This window comes from Silurus meridionalis, chromosome 21, assembly GCF_014805685.1.
Source record: "Silurus meridionalis isolate SWU-2019-XX chromosome 21, ASM1480568v1, whole genome shotgun sequence".
NCBI classification, from domain to species: domain Eukaryota; kingdom Metazoa; phylum Chordata; class Actinopteri; order Siluriformes; family Siluridae; genus Silurus; species Silurus meridionalis.
The window spans coordinates 9,527,382-9,548,743 of record NC_060904.1 but is presented as its reverse complement, the minus strand read 5'-3'; the positions used below and the strand labels follow the sequence as shown (position 1 = coordinate 9,548,743).

The following is a 21,362-nucleotide window of genomic DNA, read 5'->3' as shown; positions in this document are numbered from 1 at the left end:
ATCCCAGTCATAATCTGTTTAACCTCCTTCCATCAAGAAGGAGATACAGGAACTTACGCAGCAGAACCAGCAGGTTCAGGGACAGCTTTTTTCCATCCACCATCACACTACTGAACTACACTGTACATATGCTTACATATATATCACTTGCTGTAAATATGATACTAATTTATCTGCACTTTTGCACGATTGCTACATTTTGCACTTCTGGTAGATGCCAAAATGCATTTCGTTGCTCTAAATTAAGAGCTCTTGTCATAGAAAATTACTAGAATCTTCTAATGTCAGCTAATTCTGGGGTTGTGCAGAAAATTTGGTCACATAAACAGAACCATTATTTAATGTGCTGTAGGGGAACTTTGTTTTTTTCTTCTCATTTCTATTTTCTATATGTTAGTGGCAGGCTAAGCATTTCACGCCCATGTCTTCAGTGTGTCCTACCTGAAGACCTACAGATTCCTTTGACCGTTTGGCAGCAGGTGGCGTAACGTCCTTAGCCAGACAGGGTGTGCAACATTTTCAGCCGTTCGGTTGAGGGGGTGTAGTGACCACCTCATCTGGGCACAGAGGCAAGGCAGTGACCTTAGCAGGGTATGGAGAAACAGTGCCATCCGAGGTCCACTGACCTCAGCAGGGCACAGAGGCATGGCCATGTCCTCACCAAGCCACAGAAGCATTTCTCCAGGAACTTTTGTGTTTTCCAGTAAAAATTTATAAAAGCCAAGTTGGGTCAAAGAGTGAGAGAGCCTTTTTTTTATCATGAAGGTAAGGGGCATTTTTTTTAATGAAACAGTCACTTACCTAACACAATATTTGCACCAATTAAACAAGACATGCTTACAATTACTTACAGTTATGAAACCTGTATGGTAAACCCACATTTCCAAAGGCAACAGGATTTTAAAACAGATAGAAAGCAAATTCAGCTCTTGCAATGGATGTTATGAGCAGTAAAGAAATCTAAATCAAGCCCAATAAACATTCTAAAGGTACTGAGTCTTCCCATTCCAGACCCTGGTGGTTCTGTAGGTCTTCAGGTAGGACACACTGAAGACATGGGCGTGAAATGCTTAGCCTGCCACTAACATATAGAAAATAGAAATGAGAAGAAAAAAACAAAGTCCTACCTGAAGACCTACAGATTCCTTTGACCGTTTGGCAGCAGGTGGCGTAACGTCCTTAGCCAGACAGGGTGTGCAACATTTTCAGCCGTTCGGTTGAGGGGGTGTAGTGACCACCTCATCTGGGCACAGAGGCAAGGCAGTGACCTTAGCAGGGTATGGAGAAACAGTGCCATCCGAGGTCCACTGACCTCAGCAGGGCACAGAGGCATGGCCATGTCCTCACCAAGCCACAGAAGCATTTCTCCAGGAACTTTTGTGTTTTCCAGTAAAAATTTATAAAAGCCAAGTTGGGTCAAAGAGTGAGAGAGCCTTTTTTTTATCATGAAGGTAAGGGGCATTTTTTTTAATGAAACAGTCACTTACCTAACACAATATTTGCACCAATTAAACAAGACATGCTTACAATTACTTACAGTTATGAAACCTGTATGGTAAACCCACATTTCCAAAGGCAACAGGATTTTAAAACAGATAGAAAGCAAATTCAGCTCTTGCAATGGATGTTATGAGCAGTAAAGAAATCTAAATCAAGCCCAATAAACATTCTAAAGGTACTGAGTCTTCCCATTCCAGACCCTGGTGGTTCTTGATCTTTCTTCTCCTAAGCCCTGGTCCTAGTGCCCCAAACATGCCTCCCTGATCATGCAGGAAAGTTAATGAGTACTCAAAGTAGTCATTGATATGTCAATCACATAATGCTGAATCACACCACTGTCCATCAAATCCTGATTGAGTTCAACTGCTGTAGGTGAGGTGTGTGCACTAGAATGTTCACAGATATCTATTGATGCCAGTCATAATTAAACAAAGTAAAGGTAGCAGTTAGTCTTTGCCTTACCCATCTACTAACTCTTGTGACAAATTGGCGTAGGGTTTCAGACATTAGTGAAGAAAATATTTGTGGATAGTTTTTGCAGCAGCAACGCATGGCAAGCTTGTACTATTTTAGGTGTCACTAGGGGAAATTGCAAGGAGGGACCTTCTAATAGCAAAAAAAATGTTCAGTGCAAAATTCTACATACGGGGTCATTTAGAAATGGTAATTCTACATTCTGCAATGGGACTACTGAGAGAATTCTGAACAGCAGACGGTCATTTTTTTTTATGTTTGTCAACATTTGATTCTAAAAGGTGACATACAGTAGTAAAGTTAACGGAGTAAGGAGGGTTAAATGGACCTGGACCTTTCAGCACTATTTGACACAGTCAACCACAAGACTCTTGTCTACCATCAGGAGCCTCAGTATCTACGGAAAATAGGAATGGTTTGCTTCCTACCTGGAAGATCGCTCATACCAGGTAACATGGAGGGGGATCCACATCTGCCTGTGCATTTACATTGACATTTACATTTGCGGCATTTAGCAGACGCCCATGTCCAGAGCGACGTACAAAAGTGTTTTGAGTGTCTGGCAATGAATAAATCTACACTGGTACGCTAGATTACAAACTTAATATAAAAATAACTCTTTAATTCTACAAAGCAACCTTAGAAAGTGCAAATTTAAGTGTTTCAGGAAGAAGTAGGTCTTCAACTGTCGCTTGAAGATAGACATCTAGGGGGAAGTTCATTCCACCACCTCGTTGCCATTCCACCACCTCGTTGCCATTCCACCACCTCGTTGCCATTCTGAGAGAAGGTGGTACCGATCGAGCAGTGCTGGAGGATCTCAGACAGGATTGTACAGTACGAGGTGTGATGAGGTCTCTGAGGAAAGATGGTGCTGGTTCATTTTTGGCCTTGTAGGCAAGCAGTTTTGAATCTGATACATGCAGCTACTGGAAGCCAGTGAAGGGAGCGCAGCAGTGGTGTGGTGTGGGAGAACTTAGGAAGATTGAACACAAGTCGTGCAGCTGCGTTTTGGATTATTTGCAGTGGATGAATAGCGTTCAGAGGAAGACCTGCCAGCAGAGAGTTGCAGTAGTCCAGGCTTGAAATGACAAGAGTCTGAACAAGCACCTGTGCAGCCTGTGTGGACAGAAATGGTTGAATCCATCCAGAAGAAATCGACAGGAATGAGCCACATTAGTGACATGTGAGAAGAAAGACAGTTGATTGTCCATAGTTACTCCGAATTTATGAGCAGTGGCTAAAGGGGATAGCAGAGAGTCATGAATAGTTATTCAGAGATCTTGACCTAGAGATGAATCACCTGAGATGACCAGCAGTTCTGTTTTGCTGGGGTTGAGTTTTAGTTCATGAGCACTCATCCATGAAAATATGTCTTTAAGCATGCCGAGATCCGAGTGGAAGCTGTGGTATCTGATGGAGGGAAAGAAAAGATCAGTTGAGTGTAATCTTTATAGCAGTGGTAAGAAAACATATGTGAGGATATAACTTTACCAATGGAGTGGGTATAGAGGGAGAAAATGAGGGGACCAAGTACTGAGCCTTGTGGGACACCAGTGAAGAGTCTGCATGGGACAGATGTGGATCCCCTCCATGTTAACTGGTATGAGCGACCTTCTAGGTAGGAAGCAAACCATTCCCATGCTGTTCGGTGAACTGGATATATATTTATATGCTGTCTTCCCCTCACTCTTACATGTCCATTCAGGTTTGTTGACGGTGGTGAGGTGGGCCATCTCTTATCCCATAGATCCCTTATGTCCGTGTTTCCTTCTGGCTCTCCCTTTTAGTTATGCTGCTATAGCCAGTCTTGCCGGAGTCCCCAACTGCACAGTGTCCTTAACTTTTGTACAACAATAAGGATACTTAGTAATCCATATCCGTCTCTCCCTGTCATCACTCTTCTCTCTCTCTCTCTCTCTTTCTCTCTCTCTCTCTCGGTCGAGTTAAACATGCTCCTGAGGTTCCAGTGACCACTGTTACTGCCCCTCTCTTGTCTTTGGATCTGCGTGCTCTGTCCCGGCCTGTTTCTGGATGGTGTTCTCTTAGATTGGAGGCCACTCTGTGCAGCTGAGGATGGTTTCTCATCAACGGCTTGGTTATTCATGAAATTATGGCGTAAGATCAAGAGCTTTAAGGATAGTCTGGACCTAGCCACTCTAACTCTGGACTGGACTAGCACTTTTATACCATTTCAGTTTTACAATTTTTATACCAGCACATGGACACTTTAATGACAATCACAATCACACTGGGGCACTTTAATCTGTACGTCTGTCAATATCTGTCATACATATCTATCCATCTCTTCTGTTTAATTCATGTATATGTGTGTGTGTGTGTGTATATATATATATATATATATATATATATATATATATATATATATATATATATATATATATATATATATAAAATATATAAATATTTTTTTTTTATTCTTAACCTTTTCATACTTTATAATCAAATTATATTTTAATATACTTACATACTTTCTTACAATATACTATCCAATTATTTTATTAATTTTTATGTTACTTTACTCTACTATACTATTTTTTATCTTTATATTGTATTTCTTTTTCATGTTCACAAGGACAGTCATAAAAAGCATTTCACTATATGTCATACCCTGTATGAATGTGTATGTGACAAATAATATTTGAATTTGAATATGAATGTATCCCCTGAAAATGTGAACTGCACATCAAAAAGAAATCTTCAGTCATAACACGTATAGGAACTTTCCACACATTTTCTATGATTGATCTCTGAATGATATGTCATTGTGGGTTTGATTAATCCTATAAAGATTACAACTCACCAGCTATGGAGCATGTTTCTCATGCACATTATGATATAAGAAAAGCTGCACAACAGGTTTGAAAGCAATAAAATGTGCAGTGCATTAGATTCATTCTTGTTTTTCCCTTTAATTTGTAGTGTTACAATCTGTTTCTGAGATTGGTAAGAAGGCATTAGTCAGTAAAACAACTACAGTAGACTGTCACTACAACAGTAAAACAAGTCTCCATTCATTTTATAACAGAGTTATGAGATCATATACTATACTATGTAACAGTCATATTCAAAGCGCTTCTCAGAGTACCAACTGCTTTTCTTGACTGCTATTTCATAAATGCCTTATTTACAGCAAGTCTGACAACACAGTGTGCAAGTACTAAGAAGACAATCTTGAGGCTCGGAAACTGCATATTTTACATAAAGGAGGTTTAGAAGTGGGCGTGGTAATAAAGATATTCCTGCAGTTTTGTCAAAGCTTAAGTCAATTCGGAGGTCATGTGACTCTGTTGACAGTGAGCTGCTTTATAATGAGGTCATAGTACACAGATAAAATACACCATTGCTGCCTCTTACTGCTTGACAATCCACCCAAATTGAGACTGGCCAGAGTTTACCTAAATAACCAACTGTAAGTATATCAATTTACAATGCTTCATATTTTATTACTCTTGGGTATTTGTATATAGCACAATACTTAACTAAATAAATAATAGTTTGCAATGCAACATTTTCTGGAAATAAAAACTCATGATTAATATAAGATTATCAACTTATATATCAATGATATTTTATAAGAAGCAAGCAAATGTTGCATACTTTCCTGTATCTCTTATTAATTTGTTGCTATTTAAATCTTTAGGAATAATGGATTATGAAGACATAACATCATATTCTATTTCACCAGGTTATGTAAGTATTAATATTATAGTTATAGATTACAGTTTTGAATATTATGTCATTACTTGTGAAATGTAGCATGATGTGTATTGTGGTTGTAAGCATACTGTGTGTGTGTGTGTGTGTGTGTGTGTGTGTGTGTGTGTGTGATATATATATATATATATATATATATATATATATATATATATATATATATATATATATATATATATATATATATATTCATAAATATATACTAAAAAAATACAGAAATATTAATAATAAAAAAAAAGTAATTAATCTGGTGGTTAAGGAAATCTATGTGCCTTTTCTGTTTCTGTTGTTTGTACTCTTGTTTCTTTCTTATATACATAGGCTTGTGTAATTGCATGTTGTTTATTATACATAAGGTTCTTATAGTAATCTAATTACAATACTGTAACTTCCATGAAATCAGAGCTCTTTTCAATGTTAAACATATCCATATCTTAGCTTCAGATCTTTGTAAGTATATTGGGTATACTATAGTAAGTATAGTATAGTATAGTATAGTATAGTAAATGGAGTCACTACATTTTTTAAGTGCATAAGGGGTGTTGGTTATGTCAGAAGGAGGTCGTTTTAGAAGGAGGATGTGGTGCTATAGTGTGGTTTTGCTGTTATTGACACACAATACAGGCACCTGTGTTAAGTTCCTGAAGTTGTTTTGGAAAGTTAATATTTAGAGCTGCCTTGGTTTGATGCAAAATATCTCTTTGGGAGAATTGTCTTTATTGTCAGTGCAATACAGCTGTTCACACATAACCCCAAAAGACAGAAAAACACAATTTTTGGAGCTTAAAGATAGCAGATGAAACATTAAAGATGACAGGAAAAAAAAAAAAAACACTGCAGAAGTGCCTGGTGCCCAAATATCATTCACGAGAATTCATCTAGTAGTACACCAAACACAAATCATTAACACATAGAAAAAAACAATATAGAATAGAATAGAAAAAAGATACATGGAAAATATTAATAAAAACAGAGTGCAATTATTAGAAAATCTGATAAATCTGTATTTTCTTCTCAATAAAGCATAGAAAACATATCAAATGTTACTATATGCTAAATGTGGTTTGGATTCAGACTGTAATTAATGTATACAGTCTGCTACAATAGCTCAGGGCTACAGTTGCCATGAACATTCATTCAACATTTAAGCATTTATCAGTGAATAGTGGATTAATTCAACAATGATGGATCTATTGAATAATGAATGGACATTCAATAGCACCCAAATGAGGGTGGGTTCCTGGTTGATTCTAGTTTCTCTCAAGGTTTCTTCCCTTATAAAATATTCAACTTATAGGGAAGGAATTTTAGATTTAAAATGTAAATGTATATTTGTAATATATTTACTTCCATAAAGATGCTTTATGACAATGTCCATTTTTAAAAGCACAATACAAATAAAATGTTATTGAACTGAAATGTTTAAACTAAGGAAATGTACCATTATATGGAAAATATAAGATAATTTTGAATTGGCTAAAACATCTCTCAGAACAGTTGAGGCAGGATTATATTTATCACTGTTCTTACAGTATCTTTTAATAACAGTCTGGAACTGAAAAGACCTATTGCTTGGGGGAGTGGTAGCTCCAGCGGTTAAGGCGCTGGGTTACCGACCGGAAGGTCGGGGGTTCAAGCCCCGGTATTGCCAAGCTGCCACTCTTGGGCCCTTGAGCAATGCCCTTAACCCTCTATGCTCCAGGAGCGCTATATCATGGCCAACCCTGTGCTCTGACCCCAGCTTCTAAGCAAGCTGGGATATGCAAAGATATGCTGTAATGTATATGTGACAAATAAAGGCTATTCTTCTTACTTTGGTAAATAAAAGTTCATTTTTTGTCTCATATAGGATTCTAGCTGCACAACAGTCATGGGTCTTTAGACTGACAGATGCAGTATGGGTTTTAGCATTGTCTTGCAGAAATTTGCAAGACCTTTCCTTAAAAAGATGTCTGAATGGAAGCGGTTGTTGTTCTAAAGCCCGTGTATACCTGTGCTCTAAAACATAAAGTATTTGTTGCTCTAAAACCTCTGTATATCTTTTCAGTTCCGTTTTGATGACTTACCAAATGTGAAGGCTGCTCATCCTATAGGCACCAAAGAACCTTCTTACCATCAGAAATGCAGACTCATGTATACATATGGCTTCTTCTTGCACAATAGAGCTTTAACCTGCATTTGTGGATGACATGGCAAACTGTGTTCACAGACAATGATTTCTGATGCGGTGATTTCCATTACAGAATTATGTCTGTCACCTGAGGGCCCCAAAGATCTTGGGCACCCCATATTGATTTTTGCACTTGTTTCTTGTGTACATAGATTTCCCCAGATTCATGGAATCTTTTGATAATATATGAACTGGAGATTATGAAATATATGAAATTCTTATTATTATTCTAAAATTGTTCTACAATTTTAGAATTTTTTTTGCAGATTGGTAATTCTCTGCCCATCTTTAATTCTGATAGACTGTGCTTCTCTCTTGTTAAGGGCTTGTTGCCAATTAACCCAATTGCTAAATGTTCAACTTTCTGTTTCTTTTTAGTAACACTTACTTTTCCAGTCTTTTATTGCCCCTGTCCCAATTTTTTCTTTAGATTGTGTTAACACCATTAAATTGAAAATTACCTTATTTTTTTCCATAAAATTGTACATTTCCTTAGTTTAAACATTTTATATGTTTTCTATGTTCAATTGTGAATAAAATATGGTTGGACTTACACTGTTAATAAGCTAGAGTGATGTTTTGCAGTAATAATGTGTTACCTATTTATTTTCAGGAGACTAATGTTACAACAGACAGCGACTATATACCACCAGACAGTGGCATTTGTGAAAAAAGTTGGGTGAGAGAGTTCCGTGGCTCATATGAACCCCCTCTTTACTGGATCATCTTTACAGTTGGAGCTATGGGCAACTTGCTTGTTGTATGGATCTACACTACTCTACGCAACCGCCTTAAAACCATGACAGATGTCTACTTGTTGAATCTGGCAATAGCTGATCTGCTTTTCCTGGGCACACTTCCATTCTGGGCCACAGATGCTGCCCAGGGCTGGGTATTTAGTGTCAGTGTCTGCAAGGGAATCCGTGCCGTCTACAAGATCAATTTCTTTGCTAGCATGCTGCTGCTTACTTGCATTAGTATAGACCGCTATATAGCCATTGTCCTTGTAACTCAGGCCCACAATTTTAAAAACAAGAGGATGTTCTACAGCAAACTGGCCTGCCTGTTTGTGTGGCTGCTCTCTTGTTTTTTGTCTCTCCCAGAGTTTATTTTTGCTAAAGTGAAGACAAACCAACAGGAAGAATCATTTTGCAGTTTAGTTTATACCTCTGAGGACAAAAACCTTACCAAAGTCCTGGTGTTGTCTCTGCAGATCTCAGTAGGATTCTGCCTACCTCTACTGGTCATAGGGGCATGCTATTCTGTGATTATTCGTACCCTGATACAGGCTCGCAGCTTTGAGAAGCACAAAGCGCTAAGAGTCATCTTTGCTCTGGTAGCAGCATTTGTTCTCTCTCAGTTGCCGTACAATGTGCATTTGGTTATAGAGGCAACACAAGCTTTTAAAGTGACCATTACAGACTGTAATGTTGTAAAGACCTTTGATGTGGCTGGGCAAGTTGTGAAGAGTCTGGCTTACACACATTGTTGCCTTAACCCCATCCTGTATGCTTTCATTGGGGTACGCTTTCGGAAGGATCTGCTCCACCTTTGCCAATGCATGACCTCAGGACTTGGTGGCATCAATAAAGTGTCAGTTTCCAAGAGACAATCTGTCATGTCTGACACAGACACCACACCAGCACTATCTTTGTAGCCTGTTGTTAACTATGTGCCTTTTCCAGTTACATTCCCTAAAAGCTTCTATCAGTTGAGAATTGTTATTCAAATCTATTTTTTATATCTTTATTCAGAAGTCAATGGACTCTAAATAGCTATTTTAAGGAACCATTTGGACAGTGAATGCAAGCAAATAAGACAATCAAAATGCAATCATTACATTTACAGGGATTGATGGAAAGCCTATTTAACCTTAACTATTTTCAGTGCTTAAATAATAATAATAATAATAATAATAATAATAATAATAATAATAATAATAATAATAATAATGTTTATTAATACTTAACACACTAATGTGTAGTTATATGGATTTATAGCTATATTTAGTGATAAATGTGTTTTCTTACAATAAAAATTATTGTGAAAGCTTTGTTTTTTTGTATTAACTATTCACTGAAGTTCAATAAAAATCTGTATATTTTTATAAATACACATGTACAGGTAAAACTCCTTTATTTTTAGTTTGATGATTATAATGTAATGCACCTTTCAATAAACCATATTTTATAAAAACTGTGAATTCAGACCAAAGAAATCATACTTCTCTATGGTGTGTCATTCTTATCTCATTATCAGTCTTTTCCCTGATAATGCTTACTGAATATTACTGAATAACTTCATGATAGTTACTGTACAAGTTGGTGATTACACAGCATGTAGAGTGTTACCATCTACTAAGCATATATTAATACAATGTAATAACACATTACCTGATTATTATTATTTCTTTAAAATGGCTGGTTATTCATGGAAAATTAAGACAGGCTGATCTGACCTCTAAAAGTAAGGAAGCCATGATGTGTTTTGAACATTGCTAACGTATTTTTGTGGTGAAAAAAAGCTTTTAAATATGGGTTCTCTTTCATATTGACTTAATTTCACTGCCTGTCTGCAGAGTAAAACATTTAGTTTCAAAAATAAGCTTTGTGGTTGCACAGTTGAGCAGATATTTGTGGGCATCATTACATTTAAATAAGATGTACCATTAAGATATTTGATATTTTAGGACATAAACAAACATTAGAAATGTAATGTTACTAAAATGTTTTGTAATTCTGGTGGGAAACTTTATTAAAAAATGACATCTGTAATTAGGTGAAAGAAACGCCTTTGGTATTCAAGTACCAAAAAAATTTATATTTATCAATAACAAAAAACAAAAAAAAAAAAGTTTGACTCATTCAGTAATCATGGGTTATAATGTTATCTAACTGCTAAAGGATACCTTAAATACAATAATATGCATTAACTGATGGAGACCTTTTCATGATGACAAAGCAGTTTTCCTACATGGATCAATGTGGACATTATTCAGATTTAAGTGTCTGTACAGAGCTGCTGACCTGAATTATATGTGTTATTAGAAAGATACACAGGGTAATATTTTATTGTTGCTAAGATTGCCATTGGATTTTTTTTAATAAACAGCTATTGCTATTTGGCTCCTAAAGTTTCTTATCTCTCTGGTCTTTCAGCCCATTGGCTCTGCTTTGCAAAAATGTTAAAAAGGTGTCACATAATGAAACTTTTCAGGAACAGCATGCAAATGCAAATTTAACCAATGTAATCAATTTTAACCCTGGACATTAACCAGTCAAGTAATCAATTAATTTTGAATATGTGAAAAAGATTATGATTGCCATTAACAAATAGTACATGTAATATTCTTAAAGCCCTTGAATTAATGCTTAAAGCCTATACTTTAGTCAAGCTAATTTGTTTAATTTACAGGTTGTTTTAGTGGTATAGAAATGACGGACAAACAAATGGCTACTTATGGACGGGACTATACACATACTAGCTTTGTGCCTTCTGTAAGTTGAAATGATAGCATGACAGAGAATATTTTGAGAAAACCATAACATTTTCTGTATGAGTAAAACAGTTACAGGTGTGACTTTGATGAAAGACAATTAAGTGTCCTTCACAACAACCTGTAAAACCTACTAATAAAATATTTTTTTGATTAAAGGTTATCATACCTACATTGTAGCTGGAAACAATCATTAAAATATAATAATTAGTTATAATATTTTATATCTTTAAATATTTTAAAATTTAAAAAAATTTTATATTTGTGTTAAGAAATTATTAAAAATGTTTAGTTTGGCACTGTTATTTTAGAGTTAATTGTAGTAATGTAGTAAATGTAATAGCTGTTGCTGTTTTGCTTTTCTGTCTGTTGTGGAAAAAAAGGCATAAACAGATCTGATGTTTGAGGTTTGAATGCTTATGTACCTTGAGCCTACAGGTGAGACCACAGTCATGTGCATGCTTGCTCTCTCGCTTTCGCTCTCGCTCTCTCTCTTTCTCTTTCTCCTGACAGGAAGCTGTCAATCATGCTGTTCCCCCTGCTGTATAGCACATGCTGATTTTTGTGCTGGTGCTCTGGTTCTCTCTGCTGTTTGGAAGACAAGTAAAACACGTGCACAGAATAGCTTAAGAATCTGTGAACTTTCTGTCCTCATCTGCACTCACTCCAACCAAACAGATTTCTAAAAAAAGATACAAAATCATAATTCAGATGCATGGACAGATTTAAGTGGCTTATAACAGCTATATATATATATATATATATATATATATATATATATATATATATATATATATATATATATATATATATATAGCGTGCAACAGCTAATTATTAAAACCAAGGCATGGAAAACGTGAAGCAAATCCAAAGTCAAAAAACAGGGTCACGTGATCTCAAACCAACAGCACTGGGCTAGACTATAATCATGACCATTGAACAAAGAAACAATTAGTAACTTGGTGATGGCAGAGTATGGGAATTGTAGTAGTTTCAGGCAGTAGTTTCAACTACTGCCAAGTTACTAATTGTTACTTTGTTCAATGACCCGTCAAGCATTAACAGCTCCAGTAGCTCGTCTGTTGGATCGGACCACACAGGACCCTATGGTACCTTAGTGACCTTCTGGTCATGGAATTTAGCAAAGATGCACAGGTTATTGCTGGGATCCTCTTCCACTCCTCCACAATGACATCACGTAGCTGCTTAATGTTAGACACATAGCGCTTCTACAGCTTATGTCTGAGGATGCCCCACAGGGGCTCAATAGGGTTCAGGTCTGGAGACACACTTGGCCATTCTATAACCTTCTTCTTCCTCAGCAAGGCAGTTGTCATCTTGCTGGTGTGTTCTGGGCCATTACTATGTAGATAAACTGCCATTCGGACCTGTTTCTGTAAGGAGGGCATCATGTTCTGCTTTAGAATGTCACATGTTGGAATTAATGTTTTCCTCAATTAACCGCAGCTCTCCATACCAGCAGCACTCATCCAGCCCAGACCATGATGCCACCACCATGCAATTTTTGGTACTTCTCACCAGGGAGTCTCCTCACATGCTGGACACCATCTGAACCAAACAAGTTTATCTTATCAGAAACAAGTTTATCTTATCAGTTTGCCTCATCAGACCTTGTTGGAGAAGCATGTTGGCATGCTTTCTTGTGAGCCAGCTTCAGAAGAGGCTTCTTTCGAGGACGACAGCCATGCAAATCAACTTGTTGCAGTATACATCATATGGTCTAAGCACTGACAAGCGAACGTTTTGCTTCTGCAACCTCTAAAGTGCTGCAAAGCTGGCAGCACTCATGCATCTGTTTTTCTGAAGCAGCTTCTGCACCTAATGCACAGCATGAGGACTCAATTTCTTTGATCGACCCTTGCAAGGCCGGTTCCGAGTGGAACCTGTCTTGGAAAACCTCTGTATGACCCTGGCCACTGTACTGTACTGTTTCAGGGTGTTACTGATTTTCTTATACTCTAGGCCATCTTTGTTGAAAGCCACAATTCTAATTGTCAAATCCTTAGAAAGTTCTTTGCCATGAGGTACCATGTTGAACATCCAGTGGTCAGTATGAGAGAATTGTACTCAAAGCACCAAATGTTATCTGCTCTTTACACAGATTTTGATGGTCCTGTCAAGCAGACAAAGACATGAACATGATGAGTGGGACATGTGGTTTTGCATGGTTAAGTCACATACAACTGTTATCAATTTTATTGTTATCACCTGACATACAGGTGTACTCACTTTTATTGCCAGCTATTTTGACAGTAATGGCTGTGTGTTGAGTTATTTTTAGAGCACAGTAAATCAGTACTGCTATACAAGCTGCGCATTGACTACTCTAAAATATATCCAAGTTTAATTTCTAGAATTGTCCCTTGAGGTGTGCAACACACTTACTGGTTCCACTCTGGAAGAAAGAGAGACAGGCAAGGTTACCAAACAGAGCTTTCTTTATTTTCTATAATTTTCACCCACCCACTCGCAGTTTGGGACGTCTTTCCATCTTCATTCACGCACTGCTGGCACATACCCCAATGCCCGACTCAGGCCAGTGTTGAGCTGAATTGGGTGCATTTATATGCCTGTTTTATTTTTATTATTAACTTGTTACTGATGTGCAATCACATAAGATCTACCAGACATTTTCAGCCCCTTAATCGCTAATTTTGAGATTCTACACTATTTCTCTGTATGCAATAGGATCCTGAATTGCTTAGTCATGCTGTGGATATAAGAACCAAAAGTGTTTAGGCCTTTCTACTTATTAATGCCTTTAAGACATTTACATTTACATTTGTGGCATTTAGCAGACGCCCTTATCCAGAGCGACGTACAAAAGTGCTTTGAGTCTCTAGTAATGAATAAAACTACACTGGTACGCAAGATTATAAACTTAATATAAATATAACTCGAATTCTACAAACTTGGAAAGTGCTAGTTTAGGTATTTCAGGAAGAGGTAGGTTTTCAGTTAAGAGCAGGTGTCCCACCGAAAGATGTGGAAATAAAGATGCAAGATGATTTACCAAAGGGAGCTTTATAAAGGTACACATAAACACATATAAACCCCCATTAGTGATTATTGGCTCCTGGATCACTGCCTAGCGATACCCTACTACCAATGACCAAAATGCTGTTGCAGACAGCTGAAATACCACAGCAGCACTACAATAGACTAGTTATATTTAATTTACTATTTATTATTTGTTCCTTGTTAAGCCTTCTTTTGAAACTCCTTTTAACTATGTTTCTACTCTCTGCAAGCATTATTTCAGAAACATTTTAAGCGAGTTGTAGTCCTTCCTAATACCTATTATTATTATTATTATAATTATTATTATTATTATTATTATTATTATTATTATTATTACAATTCATTTTATATTCTTGTATTGTTTGATGATTTATTGTAAATGTACTGTTTAAATCACTCCCTTTAAGGGCTACCGACAGTTAATCAAGCATTTTTTTAGATTCACCATTAAAATATTTGTTATTTGATTGATACTCAGACAGATTAAAATGCACTAAACTGTTTTAATATTTAATTCAGGCCAAACAAATGACTCATTTGTGTATATAAGACTCTGTTGGTGTTCCAATTTAAAGAATTCAGAATGGATTTAAGTAGGGCTGGCTGGCGTTTGATATTGATGGGTTGTTGGATGGAAGTTTGTTAGTTTGGGTGCTGGACACAAACAGGCTCAGGTGTGAGACATGTAATGGTTCTGGATTGACTGCTCTACACATTTGTGTCTAGTACCTGTACTTTTTATAATCACTATGTATATACCAAAAAAAAAAAAATACCTGAAAAGTAGTTATTGGCCACTAGATGGCGACTGTTGTTCTCTTAGAAATGAGCAAATGTGTCTTTAGTTAGGTCAAATAAGGTCATCTACCAAGCACGTCTTTTCTGGCAGTAAAGAAAAACAAAATGTTGTGCATGTACAATGCCCAACATAAATTAGTATACTCCACAGATTTCTCTAGAAATCATCTGTAAAAAGCATCTGTTTATTCTACCTAATAAATCCTATATAACATTCCGACCACTCTGGTTTATGATTTCTTTTTCTAAACAAAACAATTTAGGACTATAGTGCAAAAATAAGTAAAGGTGTTAGAAATGACACTTGAGAAAATGTTAATTTAATGGGAAATTGAGTAATTAATTTTTCACAATTTGGCTAATTATTTTCTGAAAGTAATTTAAAGTTTCAAGTTTTATTTTTCATATTGTTCAGATATCAGTGACAGTTTGTACAATCAAATTCTTAAATGATGCTCCAGGCAGATTACAGCAATATTAAATATTAAATATTAAACAGAATGAAAAAAAAAGAAAGAAAAAGGAAAGAAAAGTAATAATGAGGAATATTTTGAATTCAACCTATAGAACATTGCCAGTAGAAACAGTATTATAAAAAAAAAAAAAAAAAAAAACTCTATACACAATATAGTATATGTTGTGGCAGTCGTCTTCTGGTGGGCTTTTTGACTGGTGCAGGTACTGGACAATTCAAATAAAATTTTATTTGTTACATACACATACATACTGAGTACAATTATGCTTCATGAAATATATGAAAATATGTGGCTAAAAGAGTTGTTTTTAAAAATAATAAAGGACATAAAACATTGAATTTGGTAGAATGTTTTTTTTGAAGACTATATAAATTTTTTTATTATTATTATTATTATTTATTAATAATAATAATAATAATAATAATAATAATAATAATAATAATAATAATACAAAAATGATATATTAAATATTAAAAAAAATATTAAAACTTATTTATTCTGTGTAGAAAATTTATTAATTAACACAAACATTTTAGCTGTAACAAGTAGAGAAGCACTTTTCCACTATATGTTTTAAAATTCACTATATACTTGTAGGTATACATTAGGTTATAACTTTTGGCAGACTTAAAGGTCAAATGTTTAAATCTTCTCAATCAGTTTTATTGATGTTTCCTTTAATTAGCTCCCAATTAAATTATGTTTTATCTCTATGTTTTACTTTATTTATTAAACCCTGATTCCACATGCAAGACATGTTATCCCAAGCCAGAATTTTGCCCTTATCCTGCTCATCTCTTCATCCTCTCCATTTATAGAATCTCACTCCCATCACCTCCCCCTCCAGAACTCCATACACATTCCCATTTCATTTCAGTCATTCTGCTGCCTGGGTGTGTATTACCTGAACTGTGATAAGTATGTGTGACTGGCCATGGGTGTCATTTATCACTGTCACACACACACACACACACACACACACACACGCAAAAGTGGATTGACACAAAGAACGCATGCATATCTATTTCAGATCCTACTATACTCCTACTGATATATCCTAGCATATTTAGTGATAGGGCTTGCTTGGGGGTTTTAAGCATCTGATGTTTTGCGTCATGTCTCTGATCATTTTGAGATTATTCTTTGTTATTTTTATTATCTTGTTTTTGTTTAATAAAAAGTAAAGTACCATTTACTTTGTAACTGTCAGCTAGCTAATTTCACTGGATTCAGTTGTCTAATCTTAACCTAAAAATTCCACAGAGCTCAATTGCGTTTCAATATAAAGTTTTATAGTTTAATTATGTTTTTTTGGCCACTTTTTAAATAATGATCTTCAAATTAATTGTTTACATTATAATTAATTACAAGTGTAAACTCCTCTCATGTGAGGTGAGTCTTGTCAGTTATATTATTTTAGAAAAGTCTTTGAAAAGTAATTTGTAATTTGTTGGTAAAAATGCTTTTATGATCACATCTCAGCACATATCAGCAGAAACCAGAACCATACAGAAGTGAATAGTGGTATCACACCAGGCATATGATTTACTGCAAGATAAGCTAATGGAGTGTAAATTGAGGGCTTTATAGGAAGAATGTATGGAAGTGGGGGCATGGCTCAGTGCCAGGCTGTGAATTGAGGGAATAGCCAAGGAAGATAACTGATAAGGATCCTACACCTGGGAAATTATTCTGGCTTTCTGGGAGTATGAGCAACTAAAAGTGGGGAGAGAAGAGGCTTTGTGTGAGTAATTTATGCCTGTCTTAATTCCCCTGTGCACTAAGAAGCATTTTACTAGTGCCAAAACCGTGGAAAATTGCCCTTATGGAATCCTTGCCATACCTGGGAGGTCCCTCACCAGCTACCATTAGACCCAACATAAGGCCTGCAAGCTCTGTGTGAAGCAGGAAAAGCAATTCTAAGCCCTGCTTCAAGCTTGGTGTGATTATTTACCCTAATCTTTCATTACCAGGATCGCCATCATTCACCTAAGAAATATTGCTAAAATTAGAAATGTGATGTTACACGATGCAGAAAAACGAATTAATGCTTTTATTACATCTAGATAAAACTACCGTAATGCTTTACTGTGTGGGTGTTTGAGTAAGTGCATAAATAAGTTTCACATTACCACATCACCCCTGTTTTAATCAGTCTACACTGGCTCCCATTTGAATCTCGCATTGATTATAAAATACTACAACTGACTTATAAAACACTTCAACGGTCTCACACCGCAGTATCTAAATGAACTTCTGTAACAATATGATCCCCCATGCCTACTTAGATCAAAAGGTGCAGGTTATTTGTGTCAGAGACGCTGGCGGGAAGGACCCAAAAGCAGGACGCCACCAGAAGTAAAGAACCAAGCATCAGCATAATATCCGAATACTTTTGAACACTTGTTCGCATCACTCACGGGGTTAATGTTGAAGAACCAGGTGCGGATGGTTAGCACAGGCAGAAAAGAGATTATGTCTGAATACTTTTGAACACTCTGTCACGGCACTCAAGGGGTTAATTTTGAACGTAACGAGACAATCTGGCAGCAAGCGCAGGCAGAAACAAGATGGCCGGCGATCCGGAAGCGGACATCGCGACCGCTGAAATGTTCGTGCGGCTGGCTGACAGTAACCCCCTCTCCAGGGCGGCTCCAGACGGACCACCAGGTTGCTCCGGTGAAAACGAGAAATGAGGATAGGTTCCAGGATATGGCAGGCAGGCACCCAGGAGTGTTCCTCCGGAAAATATGGGGCCCCCTTCAACGAACTGGGTGGGTGGAGGGCACTAGAGAGCATGCTCGGACAGGTCTGAGGCGGGAGACATGGAAGGTCAGGTGGATATGTAAGACTCTGGGTAGCTTGAGACTTACTGACGCGGTGTTTATCACCTTAGAAATGGGGAATGGACCCATGAAACAAGGGGCAAGCTTCTTGCACATGGCCTTGAGGGGTAGGTCACGAGTAGAAAGCCAGATCTTCTGGCCAATCCAATATTGAGGGGCAGGTCGGCATTTGCAATTGGCCCAACGGTTGTAACTCTGGGATGATTTAAGCAAGGCTGCCCGGGCCATCAGGGAGTGGTTGAAGGAGACCTTTGGGACACCCCTTGGGGTTCTTGTGTTGGTTACACGTGGGGCAGGCAGCCACGAATTCGTAAACATCCCTGCGGACAGACGACCACCAAAAACGCTTTAGGGGCACGGCCAAGGTACGAGGAGCGCCTGGGTGACAAAAAAAAGGGGGATCTGTGACACCACTGGAGGACTTCAGAACGAAGGTGTGCAGACACATAAAGCCCATGTGGCAGGCAGCCCTCAGGGACAGGTTGGCCAAAAGTAGCCTGCTGGACCTTCTTCTCGATATTCAGGCTGAGTGTGTGGCTCGTTACAGTGGTGGGGAGAGCCAAGAGCTCTCGCTCTCCAACTGGGTAGTTCTGTTCAGCTGGACTGAGACAGCGGGAAAAGAAAGCGCATGGGTGCAGGCGGTTGTCCCGGGCACCTCTCTGGGACAGAATGGCCCCTTCTCCCAGATCAGACTCATCCACCTCCACCACGAATTGGCGGGTTGGATCCAGAAGAGCCAGTACTGGGGCTAAGGAAAAGAGACTCTTCAGTTTGGTAAAGGCCTGTTGAGCCTTTGGGTTCCATTTCCAAATCTGGGTTCCAAATCCCAAGAACCTCTGCAATTGCTTACAGGTGGTGGGATGGGGTCAGTTCTTTACCGCCTGAATCCTGGCTTAGTTCATCTGGATGTTACTGGAAGAAAGGACAAATCCAAGGAGGGCAGTGCTGGATACATGGAAATTGCATTTCTCCGCCTTGGCGTATAATCCATTCTGGAGGAGCTGGCTGAGTACCGAACACACAGGCTGGACATGTTCGTCTCTAGAGCGTGAGAACACAAGAATGTCATCCAGGTGATGCACGCACACATAGTGGTTAAGCATATCCCGAAGAACACCGTTTACCAATGCCTGGAAGACTGCTGGCGCATTGGTGAGACCAAACGGCATGTCTAGGTACTTGTAATGCCCATTTTCCACTCATCCCCCTCCTGGAAATGGACAAGGTGGTAGGCGTTTTGGAGGTCCAGTTTGAAAAAGGTGATAGAGCCCTGGAGAGAGTCGAACGCGGAAAACATCAGGGGCAATGGGTACCGATTCTTGACTGTTATGGCATTTAACCCTTAATAGCCAATGCAAGAATGGAGGCTCTTGTCCTTCTTCTCCACAAAGAAAAACCCAGCACCTGCCAGAGAGGAGGACGGGCGGATAATGCCGGCAACAAGCGAGTCCTGAATGTATTGGGTCATGGCCGCCTGCTCGGGTGCTGAAAGATGATAAAGCCATGTGATGGCATGGTTCCTGACAGGAGATCAATGGCGCAATCATAGGGCCGGTGCAGAGGCAAGGAAGAGGCTCGAGTCTTGCTGAACACTGCCCCGAGGTTGTGGTAGACAGAAGGAACAGAATTGAGGTCAGATGTAATCTCAGGGGAGCACGAGACCGGTATCGGGGAAGATGGAGTGAGGCAGTGGGATTGGCAATAGGTTCCCAATCGAGAACTGTGAGGCGAAGAGATGACCAAGAAGGCTTAGTTCGGGGAGTGGCCCTGTCTAGAAGGTGCCCATCCAGGGCCCATCTCCAGGCTAAGCTGAAGGGCAAGGTCTAGATCCATGAATTTAGCGTCCGCCCCAGAGTTCACAGAGGCCGCCATTGAAAAGTCCTGAGTACCGGAACGGATGCAGATCTTGTCTAAGGGCTTGAAAGGGTCTGGTACGGTGCGGTTTGCTGTGGCCCCCTTCCCTAACCATGAGCCCGCCCTTTTGCCGGACACAAAGCAGCCATGGCCTTGCCACAATAGAGACAGAGCCCCTGGGAACAGGGTCTTCCCTTCTCTGTCAGAGACAGGTGCCGACATGCAATTTCCATAGGCTATGGTGGGGAGTACATGGGGCCATGGGGCTGTGTGGTACACCCACTCCAGGTGGCGAGCCAAACGCTCTGAGCGATGTTCCCGTATTCGTCAGTCAATCCGAGTGGCCAGGGCCATCAAGGCATCTAGATCAGGTGGGAGCTCACTGGCAGCTAGCTCATCCTTCACCTGGGCTGAGAGTCCCAAATGAAGGTGTCATATAGAGCGGTGCGATCCCACCCACTGGGGATGAGCGTCCATGTGGAAATCTGGATGAGCGTCCATGTGGAAATCTGCAGCGTACTCAGCCACTGGACACTCACCCAGCGAGGAAGAAAGCAGCGAGCATGCGGCATCCTGTCGAGGTGTGGCCAAACCAAAAACCTTGCAATGCAAGGAATGATTTTCCCACTCGGCAGTAGCCCACTGAAGGTCCGTCCGGAGAGCAAGGTAATGACATAGGCCACCTTAACCTACTCAGTGGAAAATGGAAAATCATGGTATACTGTGCCAGGAAGGACCGACATAGTTCGGGTTCCCCCGAGAAGCAAGCTGGGGTACAAGGTGCAAAAACGCTGGGTGCGGGCTGGGCCTGGGGAAGCCGGCGGCTGGGGAGCGATGACTGGAGGTGGGTTGGGTGTGGCTGCCCCCGGTAGGGTTTCGAGGCGTTGAATGAGCTGCTGAAGACCCGAAGTTATTTCCTGGAGCCACTGCTCATGGGTGGTGGAGACCTGGACCAGGGCATTAAGGGT

The 21,362-nt window shown here is 38.8% G+C and overlaps 1 protein-coding gene across 2 annotated transcripts; it reads left to right on the top strand.

Annotated features, from left to right (window-relative positions):
- Positions 1 to 5,283: 5,283 nt before the first annotated feature.
- Positions 5,284 to 10,057, top strand: ccr9b (chemokine (C-C motif) receptor 9b). Of its 2 annotated transcripts, none has more exons than XM_046877342.1 (3): positions 5,284 to 5,407; positions 5,639 to 5,688; positions 8,496 to 10,057. In XM_046877342.1, the coding sequence occupies exons 2-3, from the start codon at positions 5,644 to 5,646 to the stop codon at positions 9,537 to 9,539; spliced, it is 1,089 nt and encodes a 362-aa protein (XP_046733298.1). In that variant the 5' UTR covers positions 5,284 to 5,407; positions 5,639 to 5,643; the 3' UTR covers positions 9,540 to 10,057. The 2 variants fall into 2 exon arrangements, with proteins under 2 accessions (XP_046733298.1, XP_046733300.1); XM_046877344.1 differs by having other exon boundaries at positions 5,298 to 5,407; positions 7,760 to 10,057.
- The last annotated feature ends 11,305 nt before the right edge of the window (positions 10,058 to 21,362 follow it).